At 42.5% G+C, this 25,700-nt stretch overlaps 3 protein-coding genes across 7 annotated transcripts in view; 1 reads left to right on the top strand and 2 right to left on the bottom strand.

Moving 5' to 3' along the window:
* Positions 1–6,562, bottom strand: part of LOC135490710 (trichohyalin-like) — a 45,400-nt gene extending 38,838 nt beyond the window's left edge. For all 3 annotated transcript variants that reach the window (XM_064776094.1, XM_064776097.1, XM_064776096.1), the window contains exon 1: positions 6,371–6,562. The gene's annotated coding sequence lies outside the window, so the exon portion shown is untranslated. The remainder of the gene's footprint in view (positions 1–6,370) is intronic.
* An 831-nt stretch (positions 6,563–7,393) lies between these two features.
* Positions 7,394–19,469, bottom strand: LOC135491241 (protein Wnt-16-like). Its single transcript, XM_064776976.1, has 4 exons — positions 19,274–19,469; positions 12,428–12,669; positions 10,439–10,755; positions 7,394–8,506 (listed from the first exon to the last, which is right to left on the bottom strand). Exons 1-4 carry the CDS (start codon positions 19,360–19,362, stop codon positions 8,042–8,044), a joined length of 1,113 nt encoding a protein of 370 aa, XP_064633046.1. The 5' UTR covers positions 19,363–19,469; the 3' UTR covers positions 7,394–8,041.
* A 1,546-nt stretch (positions 19,470–21,015) lies between these two features.
* On the top strand, positions 21,016–25,640 carry LOC135491665 (galactose mutarotase-like). 3 transcript variants are annotated; one of them, XM_064777644.1, is made up of 8 exons: positions 21,016–21,296; positions 22,858–22,919; positions 23,219–23,349; positions 23,489–23,643; positions 23,852–24,061; positions 24,356–24,585; positions 24,803–24,977; positions 25,421–25,640. In XM_064777644.1, exons 1-8 carry the CDS (start codon positions 21,111–21,113, stop codon positions 25,502–25,504), a joined length of 1,233 nt encoding a protein of 410 aa, XP_064633714.1. In that variant the 5' UTR covers positions 21,016–21,110; the 3' UTR covers positions 25,505–25,640. The 3 variants fall into 3 exon arrangements, with proteins under 3 accessions (XP_064633714.1, XP_064633713.1, XP_064633715.1); XM_064777643.1 differs by lacking the exon at positions 21,016–21,296 and adding an exon at positions 21,362–21,781; XM_064777645.1 differs by lacking the exon at positions 21,016–21,296 and adding an exon at positions 22,158–22,621.
* Positions 25,641–25,700: the final 60 nt, after the last annotated feature.

Genomic DNA, 25,700 nt, shown 5'->3' with positions numbered 1-25,700 from the left:
TATTTGCGCTGCAACCCTCGTTGTGCCATTTGTGGTTCAGCCCTCACCATCGCATGATCAAAATAACATGCCATAGCTAGACAATTTCCATGAATAAATGATGATGATTACCACTTCTAAACAAGCTGTGTTATATCTTCTAGAGTCGAGATTTGAGGTGTTTGAGCTGCTCATCGAATATTCAAAGCTTGAATTAAGCTTGGCGCAGAAATGCCCTGGAGATATATCTAACTGGTAAGTGAAGGCATCATGTTCAATGAAGGCTAAACAACACAGACAACATGATGCACCAATATCAGCGTATAAACGGGGGAAAGAGTTAATCCATGCTACATTTCAACTCCTGTGCATTCGCGTAGATCAACAGCGCACTGGATGAAAGCCATCACTCGGGGTTTCCCAAATTCCCTTGAGGCCCATATCCGGATTCCAACATGAGTGTTATAATGAGCACCACATCAATACTACTCATCAATACATCAAGTATTACAAGTTATGTTGTGGGTGTCATAAACACATGCTGAAGCATGCATTTAAGCTGAAATGTATTGGTGCACTGTACTGCTACATGTCATGTTCAATTGGTTTCAATCAAATGTCCGTGCTCTAGAAAGACTACATCCCATTTAAAGTACCCCTTGAATCATTGATTATTCCTCTTGTACGACCCTTTTCAATCTCTCCCTTAAGACTGTTCAATGAAATAAGTTTCAGCCTATCTTCTGATGTGTACCTCATGTGTGATTTTAAAGCACATTGTAACAAGCAATTCACCATCTAAATGGTTCTCTATTCCAAGAACAAGCCAAACACATAGAGGGCTATCGATCCCAGTATATAATCTATGTGTAGTCATTAATTATTAGGGAATGTCCTGATACAGTATATTTGGGGGATCATGGTTTGGTTCATACGCTTATTGCTCAGATGATAAATGTACAGCAAGGTGTCCACATTCTTCAAAACCTTCTAGGGGTGAAAGCACCACAGAAGCACTTTGACACAATCCTAGTCTACTTTTCGCTCTTCGACATGCAATCAACTGAGAACCTCGGTGACGATGATGAATTTCCCTCGGAAAAAGCTGCGTAATGGATGGTTGGAAAAATCCATCACAATCCATCAGCGGTACCCACGCACTCTATTTCTTCTTTTAAACACAACCTACCAAAGCTCATCATTATAGTTTCAGAACTGATCAGCTAACATTCGCTTTATTAGTTCTTCCCAGTGTGTATGTAAGCAAGCAGGGTATGAACGCGGTAGAGTTCCGACCAAAATCAGTCTGAAGCAAAGTGGAATTTAAGGGCATAAACAGAATATCGAGTCCTTCGTCCGTCGAATGCTTAGATTGTCCACCGATTGGTCAAAGCATACAGCCTCCTTAAAACGACATTGAAAAGAGTCAAGACAGTCATTAGGAGGAGAGGAATTGTCTTTTGTGATGCCGGGTTGGGCGGAAACATTCCAGCTATCAAGGGGTAGACACTTATATTAAGGAGTGGACAGCCGAGGGATTTGGTGTAGGGATCGCTTACAGAGACTCAGAGCAGGGCCCTTTTTAATGAGTTGTCATCGCAGGTACCCTGCCACACCCACAAATACGCAACAGTCATGATAGCAAAGGACCAACATCCAACCATGTCAAGAAATGCAAAGCATCATGCAATCAAAGGGTAATTACGAGGTGAACAGACGATAGATTTCAACCGCCCAATGTCTGCCAAGACAGCCAATCAGCCGAGCCACTCAGAATATCAGCATAATGGCGCAATTGCGTGTTATATCTCCTTAAGATTGTTTTGTCATGGAGCAGTGATCGGATTTATTGCATTTAAAGTTTGTTTGCTGTAATCAAGTCAAATGCACTGGTTTGTGGAGATCCGTGCCATGAAGAATCCGATCACGGTATACAGTGGAAGCTCGGTACACAGTGGAACCTCTTATCATTGAAGCTAATCAGAAGCAGTCAAAACAAAGAGTTTTTCATCATTGGTGTAGGCATGAGACTTTGCCTTATGTAGTGAAAAACTATACAACAGACCGCCATATACACGACATGCCTTACTATGACCAAACGTGACGCATGACCATTCATTCCAATACATGACCAAGGGAGGAATTTGGCCGCGTTCATTACATTACATCATATTTTGTGAGCATCTCCCAGTTTCTCCAACATATTCAGACGTGAAACCCATGATTATAGTTTTAATGATGATGTTTAAAACAAACTTGTCCTTTGGTCTTGTCTTGCACTGAACTTTCTGGTCTTGAAAATAGAATTCATTGATGTACATATATTGAGAAGATGCTCTAAGGATGTGCATTAATCGTTTGCGTTTCATTATCGGCATCTGCTGACAAGTTGTTGATTCCAACTCTGCTGGATGTTATTGTTCTGCTGTATTAATTACAGGGGAAGAAAAACGCTCTCAATAAATACATTGCGTACTAAAAGTATCATAAACATGGAGTTGTACCGCAAGCCATCTGGCTTTATGCAGGCTGTATTCAAATCATGGTGTCATCAACCTCTCAGATTCAAAGGTGTAATGCTGTGTGTATAGAACTCAGGGCCGGCAGGGCTATGAAAACTTGGATTTCATGGTAAGATTGGTCATGGTCTTCAGAGAAGACTTCATACTCAACCATTGCCACTGGGATGGTGATGTTAGACTGAATGAGTTAACCTCCTAATCAATGCTTATTTTCCCTGCACGTCTTTGATAAATGCCATCTCACGATATTTGCTCAACAGTGCCTCAATACACCATCATTCGACATTCTATGCAGTTGGTGGAGTTGGCAAACGGTGAAATAACTACGGCAGTAGATGTGTTGATGAAAAGAGATGGTAAATATGGTGTGGGATAAGGCCAAATATTGACTGAGGTTGGGTGAAGATTAAGAGATTCGCAAGGAGGCATTTCACCTCTTTAGATTAATAGCTCTTTTAAGAGATGTGCTGTTTGCCATGATTTGGTTCATTTAAGGTAAACTGTGTTGTACTATTAATCCTGCTTTTATGTGATTCGGCAATCACGTTTTTCTGTGAATTAACACAATCATGTTTTTATGTGATATAAGCAATCAGGATAAAGCGTGATAAAGGATCGGAACAATCACGTTTTTTCGTGTTAGCTTCGACATGTTGGTTGGGTAATGCTTGCTATCGAAATGGTGAGGCAGCTTCTATGATGGTGGTAAAACACCCACTAGGCCAGAGCAAGGTGTAATGCATCACGCATTGAAATCTACTACATTGCTACAAAAGTGTTTTAGAATTGTTGATGAGCAAACTGTTATGCATCTCATTAGCACACATCTTCTAAATTACATCTAAAAGGCATGGTACACAACTTGAATAATGTATAGGAATTACAGAGCATCTGGCACAGGTGAAATATACACTACAGTATTAATGCTCGACAGTGAAGGCCTGGGGAAACGGTAATGGGGATGATCCTGTACCTATGATGACTGACACTTCAATGAGACAGAACGAATAGTACAACGATCTTCCTTTGTTTAAGGAAAACAGAATCACAGAAACAATGGTCAACAACAGTAGATAAAGCACAACCAAGGTGCCACTGAGTGCCGCAGTGACAGTTCATCCGATATAGGGGTCTATCCTACATAATCATAGCAACAATTTAGTTTATTACCCCTCATTATGTCATTTATCTACCCAGAAACAAAGTGTATTCATACATGATGGAAATGTCACAAAAGAAGATGCAATGCAATATAAGGTCATATTTGCTATGTGGAAATGATCGTGAACCTTGTGCCAACAATGATTATTATACAACATGGCAATCATTGGCTACATCATCCAGACAATTTCCTACTTTTTGTAATTCGGTACTAGCTGAAGTCATTCAACATCTTACTCACTTTATAGCTGTATTCCTCACAGTGAATATGAAACACATCCAGTGATGGATTGGGATACAACGAGAATGATTATACTCTACATTCAGTTGTAGCAATTAATAAAAACACATTTTTTTTAATTTCAATACATTGACATGGCCCACCAGTATGCCTTGATCGTCAGTCAGACACCCACCTTGATAATTCCTCGATTCTCACATGATCCACTTCATCCTACAAACCACATTAAGAAATGGAATAACTTCCCCCAAGAGGACCATCAGCCATCTTCAAGTCAACAAAATCCAGTTATGCTACAAGAGAAATTTCCCCGAGGAAGCTTCAGTACTCCAAGGTTACTTTCCTTAATTTGATTTCTTAACGGACCTTAACTGAAATAATCCCTTGGGTTGAATCAGACCTGCAGCTTGGTAAAAAGGAGCTCAACCCTGGTACTTGTTCAAAGGTAAGCAAGAGGTTTGGTCGAGGAATTTAGTTTTTATCAAAATTTCGGCTAACCTGGTGTGAAGGTGGAGGCTGTCTCTACCTTTTAACATGACAAAGTACATGTAACCCAGTATCTTTCATTCAAGCACCAAGCAACATTCAAATGACCTGCGAAATCTGACTCCTTCAATAGCACTGTTATTGATTACTAACTCATTACTTGCATTTATAGATAAACTTCTTTTAACCATAGTCCCAGAAGACCAAGCTCAATGATACAGGTCATAACATTCAGAGAGATACACTTTTCTCATAAACTCAAGACTATACCAAGCTTCTGTCAATGAATACTCATTACCTTCAGACAACTACGCTTTGACATAAGTTTCGGACAAACAGGTTCCTCTCCACAAACACATCTCGCCTTAGAAAATCTCAGCCAGTCACAGAAGCAATATGCAGTCACTGCAGTGATGCATTCGGATTTCTTCATAAGGTTTCAAGTAGACATCGATCTCAGTTTCGTTCATGTTTATTTATACCATTGGAATACGAAAGCTGTGGAAGACTTCCTGCAACATGCCAATATTTCTTCCTGAGGAGAGCACACTGATGCATTCAGTTAAAGACAAGGTGAGTTTTTTCAATATACACAATTTGAAATTTGAATTTGAATCTGAAATTTTTGGATTATGCAAGCACGAATCAAATATGAATTTCAATATTGTTGTTGTGTGGACCCTTAAACTGAATGACTCTACAAGCCAATCTGCATCATGCCAGCAAGAGTCATCACTACACAACCAAGAGAACCAACACCTTTAAACTGATGTCAGTGAAGCCATACTATTTGGAAGTGTAGTTCGGTACTGTTAAGATGAATTCTGTGCCGTTTAAGATAAATTCAGTGTTGAAGATGCTTCAAATAGAAGCAGGGAGAGCTGTTTTAGAGAAGGAGATGACAGTTGCCCAAGCACCGTCTTAATCAAGGAGACACGAGATTGGTATTGGATTGGTTTCAACTAAAGATGAATGGATAATGGTATGTATAATAAACAGGAACTTATATATTGTTGTACAGCAGGTTCTGGTCTTGTTAAGATGACACATAATGCGCACTTGATAGTACAAACATTTTCAGAATTAGAAGGATGAAAAAATTTCCGAGTCCAAAAATTTTTTTCACTGGTTTTTGTTTTCTGCTCAAAATGAACCAAAATAATCAGTCCCAAAACTTTTTTGACTTTGAAATTCTTTTAAAAATTTTGAACTTTTGAAAAAATTCAACAATTTTGGCGGGAAAACCTAATCATGCATTTTGTCCCCGGATTTTCAACTTCACTAACGCGACAACCCCGGTAACGTGACCATTCAACCTCAGTCCATTATCAGCTCTGGCAGCAAATTGAACTTCAGGCATTGTACTTACTTTGCACTTAATGAACCTAACCCACACGTAGCTTTTAGCCAGTGGTATTCTTGGAAGGATTCACAAACGATAGCAAACCAGACTCTGTTGATACGATAGCCCACTCCCACTCTAAGAGAATAGTAAAACTGTCTTTGGCTGAGAGGAAGGCAGATAAACAAAGAGAATCCCATTGATGCAGAGTAATAACTGAGCAGTTTCTGAGAAGATGGCAAGATATGCCGGAGAATCCTCACAATGAACATGAGCATACAACCCGACTCTGAGCCAATTCGAATACCAACACTGTTCAGTGAACTCGGAGCCAATTCTGATGCCACCTTACACAATTAGTAGGCCCCTAGGAGATTCCTTTCATGTTGGGCTTCCTAACATCAGAGTCTTTCAAATAAATAGGCCTATTTAATACGCTTTGTGCCGCAGCCTCAAATTCATCGGCGACAAGTCTAAACTACATGGGGCTTAGCCATCTGCTATGCTGTACGCACACATGCCTACAGTACTAACGAAATGTACGCTCCCATCGTATCACTAACGGGTCTGTAAGCGCTCAATCAACAAGTGGCCGCCGTTTACACCGAGATTAAATAAGATATCCAGGTTTCTACTTACCTAGCTTGTTAGTAAAACCTCACTTGCACCTTGCCGTATCCTCCCGAGATCGCCTCTCAACCCTTCTAATCGACGGAAATGAAAACTAGGATAAATATACGGCCAGAAAGCGAGCGCTCTATCATTGTGTATCACTTAATAGTGTACATTGCAGCAATCCAAAAGAGACCTCACTAACAGGTGGTTCATCGGCGGCATTCAACATCGGCGTTCTGTACAAATGTTCCGTTGGGTTTATAGTGTTATGCGGCTGAGGCTGCTGATATCGGACCTTCGTTTTCCATGTTTATCAGTTTTTAATTCATGCCCAAGTCACTGATTGTGACAATCATTTTGCCTATCTCAGGCTGTAATATTGCCTACGTTGAAACTTTACGTCATACCGTGGTAAAGTCCAGTTGCTCGTGGAAAATGCGACAAATGGGAGGTATTAGACACAATTTGCGATATATATTTAGGGCATAAGCGGGACTTACCCCCAACTGGGGTTGCTTCTTCTTGCGCATGAGGTCAATCTTGTGCTTGAGCTGGTTATTTGGTTCCATTCCGTTCTGTTCTGCACATAACCCTATAGTAGGAGAAGCTCTGTTGTTCTCATGCACGATGGACGTAGGATGAGCGATAACGCGTCCCGTCGCGTAGTATAAACGGGCCTTGGATAAAAGAGTGTAAACCCTGACCCTCTAAGTATTCACATAACATCGCGCGTATGGGCGGAGGCTACGGATACCGCTGGAAGTTCAGTATGCCTTCCGAGCAATAGAGCTCTTACCTCATCCCTTCAGTAAACCTCTGATATTGACATAATGCTGTACCTGGTGTGGACCTGGTTGTGTGGATATTCTTTCCGTTTGTCCCTTCTTGGAAGTGTTCCCCATGGGGCCTGGATCCGCTCTATAAATTTGGTGCCATTATATTGCTATTAACTCGCGTTCCCGATCAAGCTGCAGGCTCCACAGGTAAGTAGGTGTGAGTTATAATTATAAGTAACGTGTCGATATTTCAGAATTATGATATCTTTATTTTACACTTTTTACATAATAGACGAAAGGTAGTGTTAGCAGTTCTTTGTAAATGAAGGTTTTCAATGCAGTGTCGAAACATCTGCCATTCTTGTGCAAACTTGTACTTTATTTTCATTTGAATGAGGTCAATGGCAAATATGCGATTCTCTTTCAATCTCTGACTTGTTGCCATCATTTAACACCCTATACCTTCCCCATTCGAACCTCAATGTCTGCAGTTATTTAATCATATGTATAGTCCAACAACAGCCATTTATTGGTACATGCACCACCTGTAGCGGCTGAAAGCGGGCCAGCGGAACATATCAAACTCGCAAATCTTTCTTGTTATCTTCCCCAGATGGCATTGTTGTTCATTTAGCCATCACTTTAAGTTTTGTAGCCAAGTTCACACTCACGATGCATCCAGCCAGTCCATACCACACCCTTATTTGCACACTGAATATAGTTAGATAATGATTGTCCAGTTTCCACTTAAAGTGTTAGTGGCGCTAAACACGGTTTGGAGACGCACTTTACGCAGTGTGCGCGCTCACCGTTTGTGCGCTTTTAGTTTAGCTGCTATGGTTGTGACGACACGGGTGTACATTGTGAATGTCCGTCCGTTTCGTAAAATAAAACACTGATTATGCCATTATGTCGTGGCTCACTTGCAAGTATATCTGTCAATCATTGATTCGCAGATCTTACACTTCACGTAGCAGCACCAAACAAACTTACACTGACATCGCTCCACCTTGCGGACAATTCGGGTATTATAACCTCGTCCGCAACACAACAAGTTACAACTGTCGGGGCCAATAGATGTCTTATTACACTCCCTCCCCCTTGTCCCTATGATTCCCCGCTTCTGATCAGGGCGGCAATAATCCGGCGAATGATCAGAAAACACTAAATCTTCCCCTGGAATTTTCATTTTCCGTAACTCCTTTTCTTTCCTTCTCAGTTTCTTCCTCGATCGCGGCGCCACCTGGATGGAATGTTCGTACTTCTTTTTCAGCAGATCACCAATGTCCCGGAATGTGGGCATGGTCCGCCAACACGTCTTCACCGTACATGAACCCGAGACGCCGTGGCAGCGACACTTTATCTTCATGCCTTGTTGTATGAGCTGGAAGAGAAAATAAATTCAATAAAACATTGACGTTGCCCTTTAGAGAGAAAGGAAGAATTTTGAACTATTTGAATAATAGTCGCGACTTGGTACCTCGACAGGCCAGGCCCGTATTGCCCGTCTGATCACGAGAGAAACGTGAGATTTACCCAGCTTGGGCGGATTCATTGGAACAGGCAATGATTGCTTGCACCAACGCCATCTTGAAATATGTTGCTGCACTGCCGATGATCCGCCGTATCTTGATGGCAAATCGGTCGATTGCGAGGGACAATATTTCGGGCTGTCGAGGGTAGTTAGTGGCCGTCATATACCAAGTCAGTGAGTTAAAATGCTGGCAATGCTGGTACAATTTGCTGGGTGTAAGCATTTCCTGTGATAGAAAGTTCTCGCCAGTGTCATCGGAATTCTTGAGCAATCTATGATTGGCACGTGTCACCCACCAATAATACAACATAAATCATGATGATAATGCCTGGTCACACTTGGTGAGTTCTATCTCAGCGCATCTTGATGTTTTTGCCATAAAAAAACCACCTCTATTCAGAGAGAGAGAAAGCTTTCTTGTGTCCTGGACGTGTATGTTTGGGAGTTTGTCACGGAGCCTGTTGAATTTGTTCAATAAGGATTATTTGTAGACATGTTTTGTCATAATCTAAGTTAGGTGATATTATCGGTGTCGTAAAAGTAAGGGAGGTCATTCAACATGAGATTTGGTTTGTTTACGTTTGGTACGAAGACTCCAATTGATATTCATGCCAGTGTGTGGGGACGTGACATGAGATGGGCTAGCATTCACAAATCTTACAAGAATATTGTAGAGATTGTACATACAAAACTGAATATGAATCTATAAGAATCCTCTGGAGATGTAACCTGATGTTGCCAACAATTTCATAATAATGCTATTTTCACCAACGAACTGCATGATAACTGGAGGACATTCACATGATCTTCAGTCTCCAAAAGCTTTTTGAGGATGTCAGGTTTGCCTTGACGGATTATAAAGTTGTCATTTTTGGCTGAAGGCTATAACCAGTGGCTATGTCATATAGGAGATAGGAATGATTGGTTCAATAAAACATACTTCTCAGAGGTTTTGCCTTCGACTGACACTTCATGAAGTCAAATAAAGGACACCAGTAATGGAAACAAAACAAAGAATTCTTCCTTTCTTATTCTGAAAGTTGGGGTGGTTGTTGAAACAACTGTTTGAATTACTCCATTCACGTCCAGAGATTTAGTAAGATTTCAATTCGGACAGCCCGTCGGTTTGACCAAAGGCTTATGACCTGTGAGAGATTTCGCCATCAGTTGTCGTGAGGGTGACATTCATGCTCATAGCCTTGGAGCGCACTGCAAGAATGGCTGTTGTGACCTCGCATTGCCTGTTAGAAATCACTATAACTCATTCTCCGTGTCATGTGCCACTAAATGTGACCAAGCATCATGTTTTCTAATTATCAAGAAATAAACAAATTAGGATTGGCCATTTCGTGATTTTGTGAATAAACTTTTAAACTCAATTAATACTGTATTGAGTGTTTTGAATGGTGGCGATGAAGTTGTGGATATCATGACTGTCAATATTTAAACTACTAAGTAAATTGGCTTGAATACACCTTGTCACAGAGACCTGGACAAAATGCACTCTCAGAATACGCTACAGTGTCCCCAGCTCACTTATCTCCGTCACCCTTATCAGAAGGAAATGTTCCTGTCTTGTAGATTGGCGAATTGAGGGCAGGTTTTGTTGAAATCAAACAATCAAGTTGTCTAAACAGCACAAACCACTCACAACTGCGCAGAACCCGAGTGATTTTGGTAATTTAGTGGTTGCCATTTTTGGGTAATGGTGGTCATTTTGGATTCCGATTCCTTTTAGCCACCTGTCGCACGACCAGGAACCAACATTCATACTATTCATACCTTTCTTCCTGCCTCATTATTGTGGAGATTCACCATATTTTTTACGCCCTTTCCATCCAGAGTTTGCATAGTCTCTGATGCATCTACGAAAGTCCGGCCAAACCAAATCCCATATTCCACATTATCGCTACACCCGCCCCACTTCCAAATTTCCGTTGCACCCGGCTCGCCTCGTTTCTGTATGCTTCCCGGGAATTTGTGGTCCTTCATGTCGAAACAGGAACAGTCAGTGAGGTTTCCCGCGCTACAGGACTGTGTGACGGCATGGACCACCCCTGCACTCGTCACCGCGTAGATAAATGCCGTCTCCTTGGTTCCTGAAGAAAAAAAAAGATGTTGAAATTTCGCACGACCAGTGTTTTGGCCTTCTTTCCAGCCTACCATCTCGAAAAGAAGTCGTAACTGGAACTGTATTGAAGTGATCTCTAAGTTGATAAAAGATACTCCTTTCTCGCAGGCTGGATTGCTTCGGGAGAATGAATGTCTATTAGCAGGTTTAGAAAGGAACATTGGGGTGGCAACGGTATACTTTGACAGGAGACGCCTCTATGCAAATCTGATTAACTGCCAAATGATTGTACCAAACAAGAGAGTGAGGGTCCGCGGCACCATTGCTGCGACCGACGCCCTTTGATGAACGATGCCTCCTTACTGGCAGCAGTATGGTTGTAGATATGATGATAAGGGATGAATGAAAGGGACCGACGCTGGTTCATGTCTGACACGGTGGAGATTATCCGAAAGAGTCTTGTTGGAGCACGTATCGCCCTAATGATGAATGTACTACGTTCATATGAGATGCTGGCGCCTTGCAAGGGTCCGCTACCCGCCTTAATGGCCTAATGTTGCATGTTACGAGGAAGAAATCTAGAACATTGATTCTGATGGAGATTTTTGAAGAAGGTCTTCCAGTGCCAGTAGTTTTGGTCAGTCTACGTGATTGGCCTTCAAATCTACAGATTTGTGGGGGAGACTTCTCCAAACGCACAGTCCACACACTTTTCACAAACCCGTATTATTTATCATTTCAATTGAAATAGTAGTGGCTGCCTTCCTAAATGAATTGCAAAGGAAAACAGGCAGAATCGTGCCAGCTAATCTTCGGTGGTACAACTGTCTTTACAAACGTATCTCATGGCCATGTCCACGCATGATGTCCATGCCAATGAACGCTTTCACGGACCGGCGCCCCAATCTACCTCGGTCATGTAGCAATCTTGTTCGGATGGGGTCCACATTGAATTCCCGTCTGATTACACCGGCAGGGTACATGGATCTGTCACCTACCATTGTGACTGCTCACATCGCCTTTGAAGACATTGTCACTGCCGGCATTCACCGCTAAGATAAATTGAACTCTACTTGGCAAGTAATGAATTACCAACTCCTGTGTTATTGAGATGCTAACGAAGTTGGTTTTGATCGGCCGCGGCTCTAGGCAAACACAAGATTGTGTATCAAGAAAGAGATGTGACATCCACGTCTCATTCCTCAATAGGTATCATACTCGCCACTTTATCCTGCTACAACTATCAAATCTAGTGGATGAAATCTATACATTGGGCATGATTTCAGTCATGCAAGGGTGAATTTGGATGCATTCATGGTATGCAGTATCACGAGTGTTAACAAATGAAATATATGAATTGAACATCGGTATGAAGGTGTGGAGACTGAGTTCAACAAGATAACGCTCTTGAGCAAGGCATCACCAGCAATCGTACGTATCCAACTGTTATGCACAGGCAAGCAAGCAACACTGGCCATCACCTTCACGTTCTGAAATGTACCGATGTGTACTGTTTGCATCCAATCTCATGTAAGGCAATGACGCTTAGTCCCTCCTCCCACAGAAACCACTTTCTGACAGGAGCGCCGAAATCGCTGGTTCTACACGTCCACGGCATCAAATTCTATCATTACACTTATCACTATCACTATTACTAATTACTATCATGGCCGAGGGATGTTGCAAGTACAAATACTTACGTCTGTTTATCAAGGGTCCAAACCCGGCACTCTGTTTCTGAATGAGGCTACAGTTCCATCGTTCATTCTGAAACTGGAAGAAACATTCGAGAATTCCTCGCTTTGCGCCATTTTGAATGCAGGGTAGAGCCTGCGGATTGTCTTTACAAAGTTCTATCTGTTGGTTGACCAGTCCTGTTGTTTGCGAGCAGGCGTCGTCCTTGTTTGGCAGCGAGCCGGCAAGGGAGGCAACGCCTAGATACCTAAAATGAAAAGATGGAAACTCAGTTGAGGAATTCATCGGTGGGAGATCGCACCCTGTACTGTCGCAGTAACCCCAGCTAGACCCTCTTTGGGACTGCTATGCTATTGTTGTGATAGTACTTGTGAGATATGTAAAAGGTATGGTGATGTTAAAAGAACGTTCTATCAAGAAATGCTAATTCTTGATGATGGATGACTGAATCACCGGAAGACCAAGGTGTCTCTTATTAGCAGGTAGGAATACCTCAGGAAGCTAATAAATCTTATGAACCATAAACATGGTGACTAAACCACGTGGAAGGTGACATACCAACTCATTATAATCCAATCATGATGACATTTGTCACCCTTTGTGTTCAAGGTATTCATACGGAAAATTTCAAGCATTGTATCCTTGGTATTGCCTTTGTAATTTTGTCAACGTTTGAAAATTTAGAAGTATGATGTCTTCATCTGAGATGAAAATGATTAGATATGTGACAGAGTTGACAGCTCCTGTGACCTGGGGTCAGAATGTCAACCGCCCCGCTGATGATTGGCCGTATATGGGTCGCTCATCAAGCACTTGATTACATTATTATTAGCCCCTTTTAATAAGATTATTGCAGGCGATATGACACTTGAAACCTTCAGGTAAACAGTGGAAATATCTCTTGATATTACGATAAGGAATGAAGTAAATAATGTTGAAGTGACGTTTGGGATGAGCTAAGCATGTTCTGGCCATCCTAGGACCCATGTGTGGTGGCGATGTCATCAATACACTATGATAATGCATTGAGCTATGTAGATCACTGGATTTCGTTGGTGTGGGACGGGATTTACTGCTTGGAGGAGATAAGTAGCCACCGTTTGAATCAATGGCACTTGGCTACAATGCAGTGGAACCCCGGTCGGTGACCACCCCGGTAACGCGACCATTCAACCTCGGTCCCATGAGTGGTCGTGTTAGCGGTGTTCCACTGTACATCTCAATCAGCTTATTATTTGTGTTGTTCACCAGTAGCATGGAGGCACGTTCGTCTTTACCGTTGATTCTTGCCTTCCACTTGAAATCTCATTCAAACGTATCTTCTGCATTGCTCGTCGTTTAGTACTTCAGGACTTTGACTTTTGAACTCGAAATTTTAAAACCGATTCAGAATCTATCAGGAAATTCCTCTGCGTCACTTTACCTGGCCGCCATCAATCTTAACTCAATCATCGCGTCATCAAGCGTCCCTCTCTTCGAAGACAACAATAGGCGATTACTCAACAACACTCATTAGTTATCATTATTGCGCGTTCATTAGTGCCAACACACGGCGGACGGCCATTATTACGCATCCCGGAGTCATATTTTACACCAAATCTAGAAAGGTTGTCCTATAAGTCGACCCTGCGGTCGGAATGTGGTCGTAAATCTTCATGACTCTTGCAGTTCAAGAAAAAGCCGATGGACTTGACTCATTTTCATTCGCTAGAGGATATTTTCATGTTACCTTTGTACTATTACGTAAGAAACATTGCGTAATGACATGATTAATAGATGACATAGCGCATCCTTTCAGCTCCATTCGGAGAGCTGCAGATAGATCCTCCTTTGCCAATGCCACTCCTAAGCAGAGTCACTAAACGGTCGTCGATATAAAAACCAGACTTCGGTCACTCACTAGTCAAACCATGGAGGTGCTATTGAACCACAAAACTTCTTCGGTTTCACCTAGGGGCTACGTCCGAACATGTAGGTCCCTAAGTGCAAACAGTTGCATACAGCATGCATAAAGTCATACGTGCATTGTCCAAAAAGATGTCGGTTATAATTGAAGAAGGGTTACTTCGAGATAGTTGGAATATTCCGCCCTCTTCTCCGAAAGAACAGCTTTGAATCGACAATGCAATCATCGAGCTTCTTTCAAAGATTTCAAGAGGAATATCATAAAGGTTGTTCTTCTGGCTAAGGTATGCCTGCCCCGTGACAGTCCGGGTTGCCAAGGGATCATTCAGGGGACATGAAGGACACGGCAGCGACCTGGCGCGTCTGTTGTGGTGACAGGAATTTCCGTCACACACGCCCACAGTTGAAAGGAGCGTTTTAATTCAATTAAGGGTAGCTTAAACAAGAAAGGAACATCTTTATTCATGACTTAGCTTTGTGAGGTCGAAACCTTCCCCGGCAGATAATGATTTCAATAGAATGACAGAAGATGGCGAAAAAGCCTTACACGATAGTTTTGCTGAGGTATCTTCTTCAGATGATGCAACCAGGTCGCCAGGCACATGCAGATTTGATCCTTGCCTTGCCTTTGTTGTGGGAAAGTAGGCACTTACTGTAGATTGTGCTCAACAACCTTGATGTCAAAGGAACACCACTATCCTAACTCTCATCAAAACATTGCCGCAGTAATATGGACAAGAAGAATGTTTTCATTAAAGTAAATCAAAACACCTTTGTTGACTAATTTGAATGTCGTGCTTCGTGAGGGCAACCGAGCGTTATGGCTGTCATCAGATCGTTAAGAATGTCCCGATTGGTTTAGTAATTGAATTAAGAAGTTGTTTACCAATTAGGGGATTAACATACTTTGGTCTATTGTGAGGTTATTGCTAATTGTTTTGTTAGATTCGCCTAAGTGGCTTCCACCAAAATCCCGTTGGCGGCAAACAGTTTAAGGTCTTTTGGCAATGTTTACATTCATATCGATTCCTTGAGGCCGTTGGCGTCATATCATCAGCACTCTTTCCCATTCACTGAAGGACACTGAAGTCCATGTTAACACTAGGATTTAGTGTTCAATTGTACACCGATGTCACGTAACACTGACCAAAGAGGTTCTTTTTAGATAAAACTTCCTAAAGGCTAAAGGAGGGGCAGGTGATTCTCATTCTTTGCCCGGTTGGCATCTACGTTCGACAAGGAACCAGATCAATGTTGAGTCCTTTCTGCGGATCGTCTTAAGCTTAGCTTGGGCGACAGACGCCCAAATGTGAGATTGGCATCGACGAGCCCAAAGGTAAATCCTTCAGCGGCTGAGATTACCAAAGTTGAATTCCTGAACTCAGCACTAGACTTGAAGTCATGTGTTCTCATAACTTTTGACCGTCTGTGGGGGTCTCTGGTCTTCAGTTGGTTGGCAAGAGTTTGTTACTAATGTTGAGCATGTTATTTTGGCACTATAGCCATCACCACCTAACCCCTCGCAAAGTGGTATAATTACACTCATTCCGCCTCAGAGGGCACCAAACATTTGGCTAAGCAATTACAATGTTTATGTTATTTTACTACAAATAAGCGCACTCTTTAAACGTTTGTGGTAAGAAACATGTATCAACGACGTCACAGGCCAGTCAATCAAACGGAGAGATCAATTAAGAAATGGCAATTACATTTATGATGTTATTTTAAAGAACTGGAATTTTGATCCTGGACTATTTCAATGAGAGGTAGGCCACTGCCTGTGACGTTGCTATCACAATGTTAGAGAGATTATTAGTTATGATGTTGCCAGTAGCCCCAAGCATTTAGCCCTTGTTGACCTATGCAAATGTTATCTAATTCTAAAATAGTTTGCAAATCAACAGCAAACGATCTGAGGGACCGTACGGCTGCGATTATGTAGTTGATGGTGTGTCACTGTTCACCTTTCGTGCGTGACATGAAGAACGAACACGTCATTTCCGCAGAGCGGGTTACATACGATTCACGAGGTCACTTTTCACCCTTACGTTGTGTTTCCAAGCCTAAGTCAGTTGACTCGTGACGAGTGAAACGAGAAGTGACAACGTAAACCCTTTATAACTCCGGCCGAATTGGTCATCCTTCACCGCTTCTCGATGTAAAACATAACAATGTGTTGCGTTCTTTGAAATCAGGCTGCCTGTGAGGACTGGCTTCCTTAGCGTTGATTGGCAACCAGTCTTGCAGAAGGCAAATTCTGATGCAAAACCCGGGTAGAAAATGCAGTCCACCGAGGTCGACAGGGTCCAAGGACCCTCCATCTATATTATATACATATGGGTATTTGAAGTCAGATTCTTCTGTACAGATGCTAGTCCTATGGACTGGTGCATGGTACCAAATATCTGAGAGAATATAAGTTATTGCAGTGTATTCATAATATCAAGTGGTTTCAAATATTCTCAAGCGGATTTTTATTAACTTTCCCTTCCTGAACGAGCTGCCGTGTTAATTAAAATTCACATCAGGTGCCCTCGCACATCATTGACCCAGTATAAGTTACTCTCGGGCGGCTCTCCTTTAAACACAAATACTTATATGTTTCAAAGGTCGCCTCCTTCATGATGTCAAGATTTCAAACACAATGTTACATTCTGGTGAAGATGTTGTATGGGTGGTGCGGGAGATGGTTGTTCATCGTTCACACACTTCGACTTTCGTGGGCTTGGTTCATATCCTGTCTGAAAAGTTTGTACGATCTTGTGAGCGCAATTCCTATCAAGGCTGGCTCTTCTACATAGGTAAAGACCTATGACTGTGACGAATCATCCTAAAATCTACCATAAGTCAACGTAAAACATACTTTGTGATAATCATCATCATTAGTTCTACCATGGTATATCATAGATTCGTTGAGGGAAATTTCTGCTTGTGTAGTATTGGCTCAGACGTTTGCATTTTTCATATCGGCATTGTCAATTTCACACAAAGTTTGCACAATAGGCAGGTCATTTTCATGTTGACACTGATATTCAATGTTCCACTATTCCAACTGGAGAAGTTACATCATCTTTAGGTAACATTTTTAAAGGCCAACTTACCACTCCCACACACCGACTGAACCTTCTCTCTCTCCCCAATTCGCTTGTTTAAAGTCTTAATTTGTATTCTTACGAAAGGAAACACTGTCTTACAAGTTTTCTTATCGAGGGCTTTATCAAAAGTTTTAACCAGCTGTTACTGCAATTATAGTATTATCTGATTGGCTTTTACTAAGTCTGTGGCAGACATCAAAGTGAAATACATGTACATGCGAATTGTCACATGTTGAGACCTTTCAAAGTTACAAGATACAAATACATGTACTAAGGAAACACGTCAAGCAATGAAAACTCGAGAATCCGCCACACTTTTACTGACAACAAGCTTGTTCCCATGATGTCAAACAGGGTCAACAGTACGATGATTATGTTTCGAACGGTATTTTGTCAATAGCTGCAATTCTTGACAAGGATAAGCTACCGAGCTACCTTCCTACAACCGCATCCGTCTGCGATGTTGCCGACGTCGGATGCCCTTAGAGCCGTCACACAGGACTAGAGCGATCTTGGCCGATCCGGATCTAGATTTGTCTGCCGTGTAAACGCGGACAACGTGATCTGGTCTTGTCTGGTTTGGTACCGTGTAAACGGCCCTCTAGGCGAACGGAGCAAACAGCTGAATTCAGTTAACCGTTGTTTAGTCTTCACAAATGCAAAGAGTTCCATGGTTGAAAGATGGAAAAAATACCATCTACACTATATAGAGACTTTGACCGAATCATTGTATTGAAATAACCTGTACTTCATTTCTCACGACCAAGATGGTATGTGCTGTTTGTTTGACGCTTTGATTGAATTGTATTGGAAACTCACCATCATGTGTTTCACAGGTTGCAGGTTTGGTGCGGTCAATTCAACAACCTGCTAACATGACCTATAGTAACATCAGCGATATGTCCAATTATGCTATTTCTAATATCAAGAGCTCTTGCCTTTTACATCTTTTACAACTGAATGCTCGGCTGTACTTCTGCCATATCACCCATGTTATATATTCAATTGGAAAGTTTCGGCTGTTGTAAGTGCTTACAGAATTCTAAGTATATTTTATCCCGTTTATTTAGAAAGTATGATAGTGTTGATATCTCCGTTCACTCGAAGGCTTATCAAGCTTATCAAGCATGTAACGTTGCGTACATTGACTTAGTGGTAAGAACCAGTGAGCCGATTCTGTGTTGTAGAAGATGTTGCAGCTCAAGAACCTGAAAGGCACCCTGACCGCTACATTTCGAAATCCAACGCATACATGAAAAATGTCATTCTACCCAGCGATAAAAGTTGAAATATAGCGTCTAGAGTATACTGTTCAAATTCAGGACGAAATGATACTTGATCTTAATCCACTCAATGAAACCTTGGAACTTAGAGAAATATCGCAGATAATCTATCAGATATATCTCGCGAAGTACGCTGCTGCCCCTGACCATTTGAAGCCTTGACTCTAATACAGTCACCTTCAAAGACTAAGCAATGAGGCGATTCGAATATACCCATCACAGTCATAGTTCTCACTGCCGGACATTGAATGATATATTTTGAGCAATATTTCTGATTTGACAGACATCTGACACCGATAGTTCAAGAGATCGGCCAATATCAGCACGTCGCGTTATGTGTGCCCTAATTAAAATGTACCCGGAAATTTGATCACCGGTGCCCCTGTGAAAAAAATACTGGAAAGCAAAAAGTGCATTATTTGGGGACAAAATTGTAAGATAACGATTCCACTTTGTTTTACTTTGGTGACCATTTGTTTCCGATGGACCATGGACCTCCATGTGCCGCTGCTCTATCGACCGCTCCCGAGGAGAAGCATGCCTGGGTGTGGAAGGTTTCAATACTTACATCCAAGTCTCGAGACTGGTGTGAACCAAAGCCAACATGATGATAGTAATCCCAAACAGTCGTCTCCTCATCTCTGCTTCTCCCCTCATTGATTCAGGTTAAATCCTACATGATACGGAGAATAGTCCCAAAAAAGTTAACAGCCCGTTTCGATGCATCGGAACACCTCCTTATTTCATTCACAAAATGACTCTGGGACTGTGATTTCTCTAAAGCTCGTCCAAAGGTGTCGCAAAATTGGAATATGAATAGGAGATTAGCATACGAGGTTGCCTGTGTTTGATTGGACGCCGCGACAATGTTATGAAGTCGTTTTGACACGGCGTCGGTGGCTTTGTGAGTATAACAGTACCATCTATCATAGCTGAAAAGAGAGTCGGCTGTTGAGAAGCAGGTTGCGTAAGTCCGAGAGTTCAGGTGAAGGAGGGGAGATGGGTTATTGGAGCGCTATATGCTGCTCTGTATCAATCGGAGAGATTTGACGGTGATCACTATTCACTGCTCTGTGATATCACCTTTCTTAGTTTTCTCTAGTCTCCATATTGCGGCTGCTATGCGTCTCCCTGCGTTTAGACGTTAGTCATTCCCACTGCCGTACGTTCGTATGCTCTCAGCCAGCCATTTACTGTAATTACTTGTTTCTGCTGTAATTCTGTCTTTCCATGAACCAGTGGTGAAGGTCAGATAATAGGAGCCAGAATATACCAGGATCAGTTGATTTTCTCGTGCATGCACCCAAAGCGTAGTGGCTGGAAGAGGTTGCCTTACATCTTCGGGCCAGATCTCGATGTGACATTCGTAGCTACCCGCAAAGGCCAACAGCAGATGACTATTTTGAAAATACATGTTACAGCGACAAGGGTTGATACTTGGAATATAGCTGTGGGCGTAGTGGGCGCTGTTTTCAACATGGTAGCATATTCTCTTGTACCACTCGGCCCCACGGTTGGCGCTTGTGGGCCACTTGAACATCGCCGACGTTCGACCGCAGCGCTCTCTGACAGAGGTTGAAGTAACCAGGAGGTGTCACATGTTGGTAACCTACCGGTCATAGCAAGAATCAAAATACGGCAGCAACCTCGTAAAATATCATGATGTTTATTCTGTATGTAGGCCACGACCTGATCGGTTTTCAATTCAAATATTATTCCACGATCAATTCATTTTCGTCAATGACCCAATTCCTTTTGTAATTGAAATCTCTGCGTACACCCATCTCCGAAATTTCCCCAAATAACAAAGTTACAAAATGCTATATGTTGATTGTAAAATGTATGAAGTTTGCCTCATGTCTTGCTGTATCAACCTTCAGTCAGTCGAGGAAATGAAAGTACATCGTAGTCACATAGCTAACGAGCGTCGTTTGACTACGCTCTGCTACCATGTAACAGTAGACTAAAAGGTACGTGAGGTAAAACCTTCTTCCGATACTCAGTTGAACAAAAGCAAACTGGTGATACCCATGACTGTGTGTTAGACCAAATGTTATGGTTGACAGAAACGTCGTTTCAAAAATTGAATTTTAAAGCTTGTTACTTTGACAAGCCTTGCGTTAAGCATAGTGACTCTACACTAGTTACCAATCTATTACACAAATATGAATCTCAATTCAAGGTGAATAGCGATTATTATCACTAGCAGCCGAATACATCAATCATCTCCATACGTATTTTGAATTGCCTATATGTACTTGGGTTTGTTCGGTGAATTCCTCAGAATAATTTATGCAGTAGAATCCAAAATGAGCCGTGTAGGCTTTATAAGACAAAATGAGGACGACTTGCCGTGACCCTAGGAGGTGATATTCTGAACAGAAGTGGCAGACAAGGAGCAGGAAATGAAGGGAGGTGCTAGCCTCGAGGTCCAAGCCAAGGAAGGCAAGACGACGGGGTTCAGCGCGAACGCTAGCCGTAATCTGCTGATCCTTTCCATCTTGTGTTTACTGTTATTCTGCCTCTTCATCTTGTTTTTGATCTTGTTCATAGTTGGCGAGACATCACGGAGAGATTGTGCGCAATCCCAGGTAAGAAATCATCTGACACACCTCTAAAGGTGTTAGTTCCAGTCTGCGGGGGCCATCGGCAGAGAAATGACTCGAATGTGTCATACAAATCAGCTTCCTGACCTTAAACTGACCTAAATTTCAGGACATGTACCGTGATGTTTCATAATCAACCAGTCAATGGCACTATTGGCTGTGTCAATAGCGGTGGCCTGGTTTTGGGACATCCACTTCTGAATGTTTCAAGTCAATCGATTTAAAAAGTAAGACAGTAAATGCTTTATACGACGGGGGAAAACGGAACGATGGCCGTGGAGGAGAGAGAAGCACCGAATCATCAGGCGGGTTCTCAGGCGGACCCCGCACACATACACAAATATGGCGCTAACAGGCGCCCGCTAGTGATCGTCACCATTCTGCTTCTTGTCTTTGTCGTTCTCTTTCTCGTGATTTTACTCATTTTCATTTTCACACATTCACCGACGCATGATTGTGTTCCATTGAGGGTAAGTGTGCATGAGGGGAGGAGTCTTAATCATCGAGTCTTTCAGGACAAGCAAGTTCTCTCTGCTCATCACGCTATGGAACCCGGCACCTGTTCGAAGAAGGAGTATCAGGAGAAAAGACACGTCGACATCTCAAGTTCGGCTTCAAACTGGTGTTGAAGTTCGAAGTGCCTGAGGCTTGAAGGTTCGACCAACCAAGGATACGTCAGAATACAAGGCCAGGACACTTTTTCCTAGGGGACATTTTCTCCTTCTACACAGGTCCTCAACCATTTTACCACGCGTTACTCCCTCCTCCGCCACCTCATTTTCAAGTGTCGAGGCTCATTAGGTTGATTAGTAGTATTTTATTGTTTGGTACATGTATTGTCTTGGATGGATGAACGGGCAGAGTGCTCTCTTGTGTCTTGACAGACAGTGTCTTCAAGCCTGCGGCTAATCAAAGTTATATTTCATTCAAACGCTGCGCAGGAGCTATCGTGACTGTCATGGCGGCCGCACCTCCGCCTGAGAAATTGTAGTGCTGCCATCTACATTGGCGGTAGTTCTGCGATCTTCCTTGTAATACACGCCCCTTAAAACAAAGACATATCACTTTTCATTGGAACTTGTCCTCATAATTAGGTCATTGTTACCAATACGAAATATCATTAGACAGTCGTTTGATTCTAGGTTAGGCCTATGCTTGATATCAAGACTGGCGTATAATAAAACTGTCGGTTTATCAAGGCACATGTGTGTGTTTGTATAAGATCGATCATTTTCTGGAAAGCCTACTTCAAGACTTGTATCATCTAGTGTCTCTATACATAGCCTATACTGACAGACAAGGGCAACATGGTAAGGGGTATGCCGATTTTCCATCCTAACCAAGGTGGAACCGAAATTCTATCTTTCAAGAAAGTTGGCTCGGCTGGTGAAAACCTGTGGTTGAAGCGGAAAGGGGCCAAAATCACTTGAAAAGTAGGATTATATTTGTTGTCGCTTGAATAACTAGCGCCGATATAATACGAAGGAATGGAAAGCTAACACCACCTGTACATTTCAATTTCTTTACTTATACTTCGCACTTTCAGGCTGGTGTTACTCTGACAAAGTCATCATTCGGTGAAACAAAGGATGGGAAGAAGGTTGACAAGTAAGTGTCTCTCTGGTTCATAAAGAATGCAGACCTCTGTACGAATGTCACCATCTATGGGGCATTCCCTGGACCAGAGGATGGGAAGAAGGTTGACAAGTAAGTGTCTCTCTGGTTCATAAAGAATACAGACCTCTGTACGAATGTCACCATCTATGGGGCAGTCCCTGGACCAGAAAACAGGAAAAGAAATGTAGCAACCAACATCATCTCATGACTTGAGGAGGTCATAGCAGTAAACGTCTTCCTTTCATCATCGCCAAGTCTCTGGCTTATATGGCAACTTTCCCCTTACACAGGTTTACCTTCTCCAACGAGAATGGCATGAGCTACTCCGTCATCACGTATGGTGCCATCATCACGGAGATAAAGGTCCCCGATAAAGACGGGAAGATTGAGGACGTCTGCTTGGGATATGATGATCAAAAAGGTAGGGAAAGCGGCTTTGCTCAGGGCAAAACCTCAGTAACTCTGTTGAGGTAGTCCCCTCATAGTAGATGGCTCATATCCAGTGTTGCTTGATGTTTAAATTCGGCTCCCAACACATAACACGGTTCCTTGCCTTCTAGGTTATGACGCCAATGTCCCGTACTTCGGTGCCATCATTGGACGGGTGGTCAACAGGATTGCAAATGGCCGATTCGAATTAGATGGCGTTAACTATACCGTACCAATCAACAATGAGGGCAACAGCTTACACGGAGGAATCAAAGCTTTTGATAAGGTGAGCTGGCGTTGTGTACCGAGAGTATTTGGAGACCAGAACATCATCCAGAGCTGTGATAGAATGTGAATGTACGTCAATGTGCAGACATCTGCACTGAAGTAGGCAAAACTCAAGTGTGAACAGGACCGCTACATCGGAGTGGACATTCATTTTTCTTGGTCCTTTTAATTTGTGCCAATCACATCGCTTCTTAATCTCGTTTCAGAGGATATGGGAGAGCTCTCAACAAGGCAACAAACTTATCCTGAAGCTTTTCAGTCCGGATGGGGACGAGGGTTATCCTGGTGACCTCACCGTCTACGTCACGTATGAACTCACCAATCAGAATGAACTTATCATCAATATGAACGCCACGACTACGAAAGCTACGCCCATAAACATGGCCAACCATGCCTATTTCAATTTAGCAGGGCAGGCAAGTGGATTGATTTTCTCAACCACTTTGTGGGCCGCTGTCAAGTGCGTAATTCCTGTAAGAGAAGATGGCTAACCATTTTAAAAATACACCTATATATCGGATAAATTCCATAGGCCAGTGTTCTCCAGCAATAACCACGATGAGTACCCAGGTGGCACTACAACGAGTTGTCAAACCAACTTGTAAAGTGGGATGAAGGAGAAGCGTCAGTTTCCGCGTTCGACAGCATTCAACAGCATTCAACAGCAACAGCAACAGACGATATTTCAACTTGAATATTTCTTTCCACAGGCTTCGGGTGCCGTCTACGACCATATTGCGATGGTCAAGGGGCCCAAGTACTTGCCCGCAGACAAAGAGCTAAAACCAACTGGTGAAATCAAGAGTGTCGTAGGGACTCCCTTCGATCTCTTGAAACCCACACGGCTTGGCGATGTCCTTAGCAAACTACCCGTGGTGGGCGATGGGTTTGATACCAACTTCTGCCTGGAGGGGACGACTGGCCGACGATTCACTGCCAGGTGAGGGATCCTACGTAGACGAGAGTTTACGTCAGTCTGTGGGAAGGCAAGACTGGCTTTCTGAACCTACTGCTCGGTCAGCCATTCCAACCTATAAACGACCGAAGCCGTAACAAGTAGGCAGACACATGGCTGCAGTCTGCATCATACACAATATCACTCTTTCTGGAAGAATCTGATACAAATCTACACAAAATGTCTTTGTTACTATCTTCAGAGTTGTGGAGCCGAAATCCGGTCGAGTGCTTGAGGTGTGGACAAACCAGCCAGCGGTTCAGCTATACACGGGAAACTTTCTTCAAGGGACTGTGGGGAAGGGAGGTGTAACCTATCAGAAACATGGGGCATTCTGCCTGGAGACGCAGAACTACCCTGACGCCATTAATCACAAGGTTAGTTACGTTAACTGCTAGTAGTTTGCAGCTTCTGTAGCTGATGGTTGCTTGTGCCGAATGAACTAATTCTCTCCAAGCTCAAGGCACTAGCGAGACCATTTCCAACTTGTGATTAGGCATACGCCTCGGCAACCTTCCAGTTATAGTTCTGAACCATTTTCCTATTATGTATATGTCTCAGAGTATGCATGTACATTACATGCAGTAAGTCAGGAGTTACGCTTGTCATGTTTCACTCGTCACGAGTCAACTGACTCAGGTTTAAAAACACGGCGTGAGGGTGAAAAGTGACCTCGTGAATCGTATGTAGCCCGCTCTTTGGAAATGACTTGTTCGTTCTTCATGTCACGCATGAAAAGTAAGTAAACAATGACACGTTACACGTGTAAACATGAACTCTATATAATCGCATTACACGTTGTCGTTTCGGATTTTTTCAGGATACTTTCCCGGATTCAGTCCTCCGACCAAGATCGACTTACGAACATCATGTGAATTACAAGTTCTCCATAGACAAGTCGTAGAAGGTGTCATTTGACCTTAGAGAGAGATGCAGTTCTTTTCTCTGGAAGGTTTTGCCAATGCATGTTCAGCTTCGGATGTTCGGCTAAATAGTTCACTTTTAATCAAATAAGATCAAATCTGATACATGGATAATCATTTTGACCTGACTTTCTTTTATGTTATTTCTCACTCATGATGAGGCAGAAATGATATATT

This window comes from Lineus longissimus, chromosome 7 (genome assembly GCF_910592395.1).
Source record: "Lineus longissimus chromosome 7, tnLinLong1.2, whole genome shotgun sequence".
Classification (NCBI taxonomy): Eukaryota; Metazoa; Nemertea; class Pilidiophora; order Heteronemertea; family Lineidae; genus Lineus; species Lineus longissimus.
The sequence above is the reverse complement of the archived record's forward strand: the minus strand, read 5'-3'. Positions and strand labels throughout refer to the sequence as shown.